The following is a 12,576-nucleotide window of genomic DNA, read 5'->3' as shown; positions in this document are numbered from 1 at the left end:
TGAAGAGCCTAAGTAACGTCATTTTGAGATTAAGGCCTCCATTAAGAGCAACCTCGGGCTGCGCGTAGCCCCCGTTCCTCAGATTGCTCAAGGCTAAAGCCATCCGCCGACCACCCTCAGGTCAGCTAATCAAAAAAACATTCCTGTGGTCTGAGTCAAGGCTGGGAACTGTAGACAGTTATTCTGTACAAACTCGCTAATTTCTCACCACTTGCCTGAACCCCACATGGGCCCTTTGAACTCACCTCATAATTGGTCATTTTCAAGGGATCCTCAAAAGTCATGGTTGGGTCCCACCAAAAGTAATGGACACCTCACAGATACTGAACGGTCAAAGCTGTTACCATGGGTGTTGTAATTGGTGCTTATGTGATGATGCTATGCGTACAACGTGTGCACTGTAACACCCCGTCCCTCACCCCATAAAAACCCTACTCGTTATTGTTCACCTTCTGCCACTAAACTGGTAGGCGGGGAAGCCCCTGCTTGAGCTTGTAATAAAGACCCTTTTTTACTTGCATCGGTGTCGGCTCCTTGGTGGTCTCTGGGGACTTGCGAATCAGGCACAGCACTGCCATCTCATTCTTGCTCTCCAGCTGGCCCTAAACTTAGACAAAAGCAGCACCTAACTACAATTTGTGGTATACACTCTCGTTTTCCAACTGTCTTTCCTATCAGTCAGCTGAGCACTTGTGTTCTAGTTTTCTCTTTTCCATTAGAATCCTCTAAACCTTCAGTCCTAGTGAAGGTACAAAGATGAAAAGCAGGATGGGGGCGCCTGGGTGGCTCAGTCGGTTGAGCGGCTGGCTTTGGCTTAGGTCATGATCTCACCGTTTGTGGGTTCGAGCCCTCAGAGCCCAGAGCCTGCTTCGGATTCTGTGTCTCCCTCTCTCTCTGACCCTCCCCTGCTCACGCTGTCTCTCTCTCTCAAAAATAAAAAAAGCATTAAAAAAAACAAAAAAGAAAGGATGAATGCATTGGGGATACAGGGAGATGAGAACAGAATGCCCCTGGTGGTTGGAGACAAACAGGAACCGACTAGGGCAGAAGATAATGACAGCTGCCTGACTTCCAGGACCTAGGAGTTAAGAACTACATTAATCATTTACGAGCATTTCTGATCCTTAGTAAAATTCTCTAAGGTGTATATTATCCCTATTTTGTCGATAAGGAAAGTGAGGTTCAGAGGCGACAGAACACTTTGGGGTTCCGAGGGGAGAGCAGGTCAGCATGCAATAATTTAGGAAGTCCTTTGTTCGTTAATTGAGAGCGAAGTACCAATTTGGCAGATTTTATTGGGCTTTGGAGATGTTTGCCATTGACGAGGCCTCTGCCAATCTGTTATGTTGGGCACTGGGAAGGGACTGCCCGTAGTCACGGAGGGAAACTAATATAGTGAAAACTTGCTTGATGGGAGTCAGAGAGGCCTAAATTAGAACCACCTACTGCCCCCCCCCACCTGAATGGGGTTGGAGGCCTCACTCACTATATAGTAGAAAGGATAAAGGCAGGTCTCCCTCATCAAACCGCCTCAGCTCTGCCTTGAGAGGTGAGTGACTCCATCTGTGCCTCAGTCTCACCATCTGTGAAATGGGAATAATGATCGCCTATGTTTGTATGTTAGTTTCCTGTAGCGCGCCTGGACTTGGGGGATTAAAACAACAAATTTATCCTCTCACAGTTGGAAGCCAGAAGTCCAAAATCAGTTTCACTTGGCCAAAATTAAAGTGTCTATAGACCCTCCAGGCCTGCTCCAGAAGTCAAGGGAGAGTCCATCATGATCTTTTTCTGGTGGCTGCTGGTATTCCTTGACTTGTGGCTGTATCATCACAATCTCCACCCTCGCGGTTATACTTCCGGCCCCTCTGCTGTTTCCGTCAAATGTCTCTGTGCCTCCCTGTTCAAAGGATGCATGTGACTGCATTTGGGGCCCGTTCTGATAAGTCAGGATAAGCTCTCCATCTCCAAAACCTTAATCTGCAAAGACTTTCCAGATGAGGTGATATTTACAGGGGCCAAGAGTTAGGACCTGATATCTTTGAGGGCCTCTATTCAGCCTATTACATTTCGGGTTGTTCTACAGAGGAAATCTGTTAATGACAGCAGAGTACTGAGCACTGCCAAACCCAGTTTCTTTCCTTTTCTAAAAAGGTCTCTGGGGAAGACTCTTTTAAAAGGCTGCTGTAAGGCCCAAACCTAGGGTACAAGGGAGACTGTATGCAAACGCGAAGATTGAAGCCCAAACTGCGGCCTTATGGTTTCTCCAGCTCCCAGAGATCAGATTTGCACATTTTTCTCCGGAGGCGGCCTCAGCAGCCGCGCGCTCAGCTTCTCCCCACCTCCGGGTGAGAACGCTCCACCTCCAGGCCCCGCCCCCGCGACGTGCCTCTCCTTGTGCCCCGCCCACTAGTTTGGCGTCCTCTCCCCGTAGCGGGTTGGAGGCGTGAGGACCTTTACAATCTGCCTATTGTATTGCCTATCAAATCGTGGCATATTCTAGCCAGTGTTTTCTCCTGTCTCAGCCTGAACGTTATTAATACCACGCATATGGATTTAAGGAGTTTAACTCTCGCAATTTACGTGCCTCCAGAGGAAAAACGAGGCAGCCGCTGTTGGAAGCCGACTGGCAATGTTGAAGACAGCCCGCACAAGAGGGAGCCGGGTCCTACGTGCCTCGCGCGCTGAGCCCCGGCCGGTTCACCGCGCAGGCGCAGTAGGGCCCGACTCGCCATGCCGACTGTCAGCGTCAAGCGGGATTTGCTCTTCCGAGCCTTGGGTCGGACCTACAGTAAGTGCCGGCGCCAGGGCCTGGCTTTGTGTCTCTGCTCCGAGGTTGGGACCCCCTTCAAAAGGGCTACGTTCATGCTGCCCGGCAGGTTTTGGCCTCGGGTGGTGCGGGTGTAGACAGGGATGACTGGTGGTCCAAGCGGCCGGGCGGGCTGAAGTAGCCTCTCCCAAGCTGCCTTGCCAGGGCTGCTTTTGCATCATTCTCACGTGCCGAGCTCGCCGTGTCATTCGTTCAGCAGTCTCTCATGGAGCATCTATTGCGTGCCTCGTTTCAGGGGATAGAATAGGAATGAAGCTCTAGGTTGCATCCCGAGTGCGGCTAGTTGGGCTCAACAAGAGGAATCTATAGAAATTCCATTTGTGAGGGAGTGGGGGAGGGGTGGTGTAGTTTGAGCAGCAAGTGGTGGCATTCTTATTTTATTAATGTTTCTCGAGCACCTGTTATATGCTAGGCACTCTTCTTAGTGCTTTGGGAATGTAACAGTGCAAGTAACATGTAAGGTCCCACGTCCACGTTTTAATGAAGGAGGAAGAAGGCAATTAGCCAGCACGCTAATAAAGCTGATTCTGGATTATGTTAAGGGCCATATTACTGTGCAAAGAGCAGCATTAGGTAGGATAGTAACGTCTGGGACCTGAGTGACGACGAGGAGTCTTTACTGAGTGGGCTCAGTCTTCATGCTGTGCTTCCTCTCTTTTTCTCAAGACAACCCCATTTAGAAAAGGGAGGAAATAGTAAGGCCAATTGTCAGGGACCATATGGCCGTAGCAGTTGAAATGATAGCTACCTCTCCCCGGAATTAATCAGCTTATATAAAGGCTGTGGGAACTGATTTGTGAGAACTGTTTCTGGATGTTAGGGTTCAGCATGATAACAGACCTAGTGGGTTTAACAGGTACTGCTTCCTAAGATAATATGTTACCATGCAGATAGCTTTTAAAACGTTTCTAAAGGGGCCCTTTTAGATACCACCTATTCTTGAAGTATTAGTTTTGGTAGGGTTCTGCCATAAGTCCCTGAAAATAGAGGTAATACTTTCTGACTTCTGAATTCAGCTCTAATTCCCTACACTTTTTAATAATGTGCTCATATTTCTTAACCCATTCTTTTAAGCCGTATTCTTACTAATGGTATGTGACATGCCTGAATTTCACAAGATGGTAGGTTTGTGGTAAATATTTAAGACCTCTGTGATCATTTACCACTCAGGTATCCATTTCTGGGAAAGTAAAAAATACTTTAGGTTTTTAAAACGGTGAGATTTGTAATCTGCATCTATGTGATGTTTTACATCTAAAACATCTATGTGATGATTTAATATAGTCTCTAGCCAACCCCTCCCATGTTTTTCTTATTGAGTGATCAGGCAAGCTTGATTTCCAACCCCCCCTTAAGTATCTATCAGCTACTAACTCAGATTTCAGTCAGAGGGGCGCCTGGGTGGCTCAGTTGGTTGAGTGTCCGACTCTTGAGTTGGGCTCAGGTTATGATCTCATGGTCCATGAGTTCGAGCCTTGCATCGGGGCTCCATGCTGACATATCAGAGCGTTCTTGGGATTCTCTCTCACTCCTCCCCACTTCCCTGTCCCTCCCCTGTGGAAACTCTCTCTCTGGAAATAAAAATAGATAAATAAAATTTAAGTCAGAAAAATTGAGGTTATTGAGCTGTACTTAAGACACGTTAGAAATACTCATCGGTTTATATTTCTTGTATTGTTTCTTGAAACATAATTGGGTTGAGGTCAAAGTTGGGAAAGCATGTTTAGCAAAGCATCTAGTTTCTAAGTAGAATGGGTCTATCATGCTTCTTACCCTCTTTTTTTTTTTTATTAGTCTCCCTCTCTTTTTATTCTCAGCTGTTTCATTCACTCTTATGTATGCACATTCCCTCTATTTTCCTTCCAAGGTTTGCTTTTTGTCCTAAATTCCATTGTTTCTACCTGTCACTGCCTTCACTTTCATCGTTTTGCTCACCAAAGATATTTCTCAAGCTGCTTTTGTTGTTCTGGTCATTTTCCTTTTCTGGGGGCAGTTTTATCTCCGTAGTCTACCTTTTATCACCTTTCTGCTCAGGTGTGTTCCTTTTGCCACAGTTAACATTTTCCTGTTAACTGATTTGTCTCCACTGTTCAGTTCTGGTCCTGCTCTGCTTGGTGTGATCACTGACGGTACTGTCAGAGCCACCTGCACATATCCTACAAAGCCCTAAGACCTAGTCACTTAGATGTGTCATTTTGTTAGAATTATTTATCACAATTTGATCTTCCTTGTTTCTAAGCACGTGAAATACAGCTGATCAGAATAAAACATTGTATAATTAGGAGTCATTGAAAGAGTCAGTGTTTTAACGATTCTAAACTAGTTTCTGATCAAATTGTTTTCTATCACTGCATGATAAATTACTCCCCAAATTAGCAGCTTAAAACAGTCATATGTTTTATGGTTTGAGAAGTGGCTCAGGTGGGTGGTCCTGGCGCTGGATCTCTCATTATGTTGTTCTGAGGGCGCCAGGTCTGCAGTCCTCTCTGGGCCTCACTGGGGTTGGAGAGTCTAATTCCAGGTTCGCTCAAGTGGTCGTTGGCAGGCCTCTGGTCCTTGCACATTCTTGGCCACCTTGACCTCTCTCCAGGGCTGCTTGCAGTATGGTGGCTTGTTTGCCCCAGAGTGAGAGGTCCCGAGAGAGCAGGTAATCGAGTGTTCAGAGTGATAGAAGCACAGTGCTCAGTCGTATTGCAGAAGTGATGTGCCATCATCCCTTCTTATCTTCCGGAGGTCACACAGACCATTTCACAGTGTGGAAGGGACTCCGCAGAGGTGTGAATACCAGGAGGTAGGTGGTTTTGGAGGCTGGCTGCCAGCGTGCCCTCTGGCCCCCAGTGATTCCTGTTCCTCCCCCATACATCTCCTCACCCCTTCCCATGGGTTCCAGAAGTGTTCCCCGTTACAGCAGCAGCTCAGAATTCTCTAAATCAGGCCCCGGTGTGGCCGAGGCTCTTCAGGTTCAGTTTCTTAAGTACATCTGCTGGAATATAGTTCCTCTTGGTCGCAGAGACTAAATAGACAGATGATCTGCCCAGCCGACAGCTAGCATCCAGGGTGACAGGCCTAGGAAAACGGCTGTACACATTCCTCATCCGAAGGGAAAGTGGGAGACACTCTGAAACTGAACTGGCGCATGTTGGACTTCCTTGACTGGGTCTCCAGGCCTAGGCTCATTCTCCGCGGCCTTCAGCCCTACCCTCTAGGCTCTTCCCTGCACTGAGTGATCCTAGTGGGGGAAAGAAAGCCCGTGCTTTACATCTGATTAGTTTTCTCCATCTCCTACTTGCTAATAGTTTTGGCGGGTCAGAGACTTTGTTTTGTCCTGTATCTGTCCCTTTCAACTCAAGCTTATGATGTTTCTGCCTGTGTTATTTCTTTTAAAAAAAACTTTGTGGGTCTTCAGTGAATTTTGCTAGTTTCCATTTCATCAGTGAAAAGCCATCCCACTCACAAATTTCTGAAATAAGGTGTTTTGTACCTTGGATTTTTACTGATACAGGGCCTTTGATTAAACTCAGTTGTGTGACTGAATTTGTGAGGCACACCTTTGATTGACAGTGCCTTTTTTCTGAATGAATAGTACCTTTGATCTTTTTGAGTCTTAAGAGTTTACAATCATATCCTTGATTTCATCTTTGGACCATGTTTTCCCGGCAATCCCCTGGATTTACTCTTTGCTCAGAAGTCATTTCTTAATTTTAGTACTATTTTACACCATAGGAGGCTGAGAATTTTCAATACTATCACGTCCTGGCTCCTTTTTAATGGTCTTTAGTTTGTCTCTTTTCTCATAAACAACAAGAAAAAAAACCAAGTGACACCTATAGCACTGGTTGGGAATCTTAGTTACATCACTGAGTTGAGTAGGTAAATTTTTCACAGTATGTGTAACTGGGTAATAGCGCTTCTGAACTTCTGCCTTTACATGAAAAGGATTCCCCTTTGCCAGTTTCTAGTGACACTACCTCACCTTCCTCCATACCCTCACCTGCATCCTGTTAGAGACTCTGAGGCTTCTTGTAACGGGTGCTTGAGGGTTTGATTTACACTGTCCTTAAAGCCTGCCTCCCGATTCCAAAGCCAGTCCCACGGTTTCCCCATATTTCGTTTTGGCAGCTCTCTACCTCCAGGGACTAAAGTCTGTATTCTCTAGTGCTGCATAACCAATCACCCTAGTGTGTAGTGGTGCAAAACAGGTGGTTATTATTTCCCAGTTATGTTTTGTCTGATTTCTTTATAGAGTAGTAAGTAGTTAGGGTGGGAATTGTTTTATTTTATTTTTTTTTAATTTTTTGACATTTATTTATTTTTGAGAGAGAAAGAGAGAGACAGAGCGTGAGTGGGGAGGGGCTGAGTGAGAAGGAGACACAGAGTCCGAAGCAGGCTCCGGGCTCTGAACAAGCGTTCAGCACAGAGCCTGACACGGGGCTCGACCCCACAAACCCGTGAAATCATGACCTGAGCCAAAGTCGGCCACTTAACCCACTGAGCCACCTGAGCCACCCAGGCGCCCCTATTTTTGTAGCCTTGGCATCTAGTATAGCCACCTGGCGTATCGTAGGTTCTCAGTAAATGTTGAATTGAAGTTGATTGTCAAGATCAGAATCATAAGTCCAACTTTTCACTTGAATATGCTGGTAATGACAGTTTGTGTTCAATTTTTGATAATGAGAAAGCCCCCCAAAATGCTGTATAAGGTAGTAAAGTGAAGTAGAATATAACTGTAAGGAAGAGAACTGTTAATTGTTGCAGACCTAGTATATTTTAGGGAGCTATGGCAGGTCTTTTACCTGCATGGTATTATTGAAAACTTTTCCCAGATTTTCCTGCTCTAAATAAGTGGCTGTAAAATGCTACTTTATGGATGAGGTCTAGGAGTCAGGAGGTTTATATAAGGTGCCAGCCCTTAGAACTGGGGAGTGGATAGTGAAAGCCTGGTTGGCCTGGCTCCAAAGCCCGCCCTAAGGCCTCAGAATTTTAAAGGATAGGACTCCTATGACATTATCCCATTGTATTGGATCTGTGTTTTGGAGTCTGCTTTACAATTTGATCCCTATCCAAACTTCCCAGTGCAGGTAACCTAATTCTGTAGTTGATAGTAAATGAATCAGCCCTTAAATAGTCATTTGTTTTTTAATATTTTTGGGGTCACTTTTAGTTTTAAAATGGTTCTATCTGATGCCTGATATTTAGTATGCTTTGTGTGAGGTGGTTTTAAAAGAAAATGCAGTTTATATACTACTCTCATTTAAGCTGAAAAGATTAAAATTAGCAATCTCCTTTTTTGTTTTCCAGCCGACGAAGAATTTGATGAACTCTGTTTTGAATTTGGTCTGGAACTTGATGAAATTGTATGTATTGAATATTTTTTTCAATAGTTTGTGTATAAGCGCATTTTGCAGAGGCTTTCTTGTATTTTGTTACCTTATGGTTAGACTGAGATGGGATGTTTGTGGGCTCTGGTGATTGCTGTGTTCCTGGTGTCAAGGGGCTAAGCTTCAGTTCTAAGAAAGTCTGTTACTTCCTTTAAAATCTCAGGCGTCACCTCAAGTTATGGGGCTAATGCTGTGGAGATGGATAGACCATCTTGGGTAACCCCAGAATGAGAGGGTGCTCCGTTGCGGTGCAGTGCCTTTTTATAAATTAACTATGGAAAGAGACGTGGGGAACAATGGAAACATTACTTCAGCCAGAGTTTATGTCTCCCTGGTCTGTGGTTCCCCCGCTTCTCTTCCTCTGCTCTCCTGTACCTTCCTCTGTTCCTGGTTAACCAGTGTTAATCCATTCCTCACTCATTAGTATATACATTGACCTCGTAAAATGATCTGTTTTTTGAAGAACTGTCTATAAAAATCATTATGAAGCATATTCCCAGTCTTTTAGTTATTAAATAATCATTAAATATAATAAGATATTAATGAAAATATTAACTATTAATATAAATATTAAAATTAAGTAATATAGTTGCAAAATATATTACTCATGATTACATAATAGACATTGTATTTATAACTAAAATGATTTAATATTTCTCTTGTAATTTAGCATTACTTTTTCTTACGCCTTTTATCTTCTTGGTCGCTGCAGTGGTATAACACTGTGAAGCTAAATCTTTAGGCTGACATAAATGTAGATTGATTTGCCTTGTTTTTTCTGCTGCTTTAACTGATGTTACAGGAAGATTTTGTTTTGCTAATGAGCGTCTTTATGCTTGAAGTTGGCTGAGATTTTCTGTTAAGTTGCTGTAATAATTACACTTGGATTATGTATGAGATCTAAGAGTTCTGGACTGGATATCAGGGAATCTGAGTAATAGTTCAAGCTCCTACATTCACTAGCTGTGTAACCACTGACAAATTACATCATTTTTCTGGGCCTTCTTTTCACGTGTGAAATAAGGGTGGACTGTACCATCCATGTAGACCCCTTCCAGCTCTGAAATTTCTGTGGTTTTTGATTTCAATAAGATTTTTGTTAGCCCTACAGACCTAGTCTTCACATACAGGCCTAGCATGATCTGAGATACTGAAATGAAAGATTTAAGCTGGTGTCTTTTTTGCAAAGGGAGTAGGCCTTTTTTCTTTGATTCAGAGGTCTCCATTTCTCTGCCTTTTCCCACATTTTCTGCCCTTCTTCATAAGGGTCCTTCCTGAAATGCCACATCTCCTATGATGGGGGAGATAAGAATGTGACATGAAAGGCAGAGGGAGGAGGAAGAGTTAGAATTTAAATAGCGCTCAAAGGGATCAGTAAAATTGCTGTTGATTTTTTAAATTTAAGTATAATTAATATACAAATCTTATTTCAAGTGTACACCATGGTAATTCTTATCTTTCTTGACAGTGGTTTATCTTTAAGAAAATCTGTGATTGGGGCACCTGGGTGGCTCAGTCGTTTAATCGTCTCTTGGTTTCAGCTCAGGTCATGATCTCACGGTTAGTGAGTTCCAGCCCTGCATCAGGCTCCATGCTGTCAGTGAGGAGCCTGCTTAGGATTCTCTCTCTCCCTCCCTCTCTGCCCCTCTCCCACTCACTCTCTCAAAATAAATAAACTTAAAATCTGTTATTATCTGCTATAATGTGGTGATTGAGGTTTTCTAAGCTTTTGGGCACTGCATTAAAATTATTCTGGTGGTATTTCTTCTCTCTCCTCTCCCTTGGTTGCCTTATTCTTGCTGCTCCGTACCTTTATTGTCATTAGGTTGCTTCCCATTGTGACTGTAATCTCTGCTTATTTATACCACAGCTTCTGATCTCTTCATATGTTTTTTTTTTTTTAAATATTCACATGGGTGCCTACTGCATTTAGCTTTGAGAGTCATTATAAGGCTTATTTCTTATGTTTAGTGAATCATCTTGACTTTGCATCTTTGACACTTTTTGCTGTTGTTGCCCTCTGTACTTGGTGATGGTATTTTCTTTTAAATCCAGGATGGGCAGACTTTTTTTTTTGTAGGCGGTGTAGTCTCTGTCACAACTTAGCTGTTGCAGTGTGTAAGTCATAGTAGGTAATTCGTAAACAGATGGGCCTGGTGATGTTCCATTAAAACTTTATTTACAAAAACAGGTGGCAGGCATGGTATTGGCCAGTGGGCCATAGTTTGCTGACCTTTGCTTTAGATGAATTAGTGCCGTTCTAGAATGACTGAGGATGCTAGATGTCCGAACTCAGCAAAAATTGGAGTATTTTCTGTTGCTGTGATTATAACTCTTAATACTTTTATTTTTTGCAGATATAATAAACATGTTTTATTGCAGAAAAGAACATATATAATGTAGTTACTACTTTATAGCACTGATTACTACTTTTTCAAAAGAGTTAAGATTTAGTTCACTTTACTTTTTTGGTCTTGTTTTAGACTTCTGAGAAAGAAATCATAAGTAAGGAACAAGGTAATGAAAAGGCAGAGGGAGCCTCTGATGTTGTTCTTTACAAAATTGACGTCCCTGCCAATAGATATGATCTCCTGTGTTTGGAAGGATTGGTTCGAGGACTTCAAGTCTTCAAAGAAAGGTAAGACAATGTTTATTAAACACTTTGCTAAGTTAGGTTTCTTTTGCCTGTCATTATCAGCGATACTATGTAAGCCTTTAGAAAAACTTGCTGGGCAAATACACAACTTCAGGGTTGCATAGAGAGAGAGAGGGTTGGAGAGTAAGATTCATGCAGATTATAGCCATCTGAAAATGTGCATATTGAGTCCTAACCTATTTAAAGCTGGAACGGTTAATGATTTTATGGCTTCTTAAATTTTTTAGTGGGTTCATGTGAATTTCCTCAGTAATCCAGTTGAAGTAGATGGCTCATTGGATTTGTTAACAGTTGGGAGGAAAGTAGAGGTGGCAAAACTTGATATGCTGTTTGCTTAAGAACTCTAAGAAAACTCGGGAGTGGAGCATCCTAACTGGAAAACTGAAGGTTTTGTGATTGTTGCCTGACTGTGGGCAAGTTCATTGGCCTTTCTGATTTTAGTCTCCTAATTTAGAAAGGATATTTTTAAGTCCCCTTCCAACTATTCATGTATTGAATATATAAAGTGAAAAAGAAGTGAAACAGTAACAGCTATCAAAAATAATTATTTTTGGTTTTGATTATGTACATATTATTTGTTTAGCTACAAAAGAATAAGAGCCTCTGGCCAGGGGGCTGGATTCTACAACTGTGAGGTTTTAGATGCCTGATTGGTATGGGTGAAAGAGTGATGATGAGGCATTTGCTTAAATGGTTAAAATTTGGAGGGTGACTCCATTGGTTCTCTCTGCATGACAGTCATATCCCCATATTTTAGGGTCAGAGGTAATTCCTTAGAGTACATTTTCCAAACCTGCTTGACTAAAATTTTCTACTCTTAGCAGGCATCTCATGTGATATGATCAGACAAAATTAGGAAAGTGACTGACTTTTCCTGCTCAGAGTGTGGTCTGTGTTCCAGCATCTTCTCTCTTACCTGAGAGTTTGCTAGAACTGCAGTCTCAGCCTCTACTCAAGACCTATTAAATCACTGCGGTTTAGCAGATTTTCCACTTGATTGTAAGCACGTTGAGGCTTGAGAAGTATTGATTAAAATATTAGTTTTCAATCTCATAAGAATTATGTGGATTGTATGTTCAAAATGTATCATTTGCCAGGCCTTTCCTTAAGTATCCTGATTTAGTAGGTCCGGATGGGACCAGGCAGTCTGTATTTTTTTTGTTNAGCCTGATGTGGGGCTTGAACTCCTGAACCCTGAGATCATGACCTGAGCTGAAACCAAGAGTTGGATGCTCAACTGATTGAGCCACCTGGGCTCCCCAGGCAATTTGTATTTTTTTTAAAACATTTTTTTATGCTTGTTTATTTTTGAGAGAGAGAATGTATGGGGGAGGGTCAGACAGAGGAAAACGGGATCCTAAGCAGATGCTGTGCTGACAGCAGAGAGCCTGATGTAGGGCTAGAACTCATGAACTGTGAGATCATGACCTGAGCCAAACTCAGACAGTTAACTGACTGAGCCACCCGGGGGCCCCGGCAATCTGTGTTTTTGATAAACCCTATGTTTGTTAGAGGTTCAGAATCTTGTGGTTGGAATAAAACGTAAAGGTTATTGAATCCAGTTCTTCAGCTGATGTAAATTCCCCCTCGTTGGTTGCTTAGTGGTTTGCTAGCCTCTGCGGACCCTCCAGCAGTAGGACCCTCCTAGGCCTGGGGCGTTGGGCCACTTTCAGTGTTAGAAGGTTCGCTTTTTGTTTTAACAGTCAGCCTAAATT

The 12,576-nt window shown here is 43.0% G+C and overlaps 1 protein-coding gene across 1 annotated transcript in view; it reads left to right on the top strand.

Annotated features, from left to right (window-relative positions):
• Window positions 1-2,704: 2,704 nt before the first annotated feature.
• The window catches only part of FARSB (phenylalanyl-tRNA synthetase subunit beta), a 69,300-nt gene continuing 59,428 nt past the window's right edge, over window positions 2,705-12,576 (top strand). Inside the window, exons 1-3 of the mRNA XM_077748657.1 lie at window positions 2,705-2,788; window positions 8,126-8,181; window positions 10,689-10,843. Of these exons, the coding sequence (XP_077604783.1) occupies window positions 2,731-2,788; window positions 8,126-8,181; window positions 10,689-10,843 (269 nt within the window). The 5' untranslated portion in view covers window positions 2,705-2,730. The remainder of the gene's footprint in view (window positions 2,789-8,125; window positions 8,182-10,688; window positions 10,844-12,576) is intronic.

The sequence above is a fragment of the Crocuta crocuta genome, unplaced genomic scaffold, assembly GCF_008692635.1.
Source record: "Crocuta crocuta isolate KB4526 unplaced genomic scaffold, BGI_CrCroc_1.0 scaffold229, whole genome shotgun sequence".
Classification (NCBI taxonomy): Eukaryota; Metazoa; Chordata; class Mammalia; order Carnivora; family Hyaenidae; genus Crocuta; species Crocuta crocuta.
The sequence above is the reverse complement of the archived record's forward strand: the minus strand, read 5'-3'. Positions and strand labels throughout refer to the sequence as shown.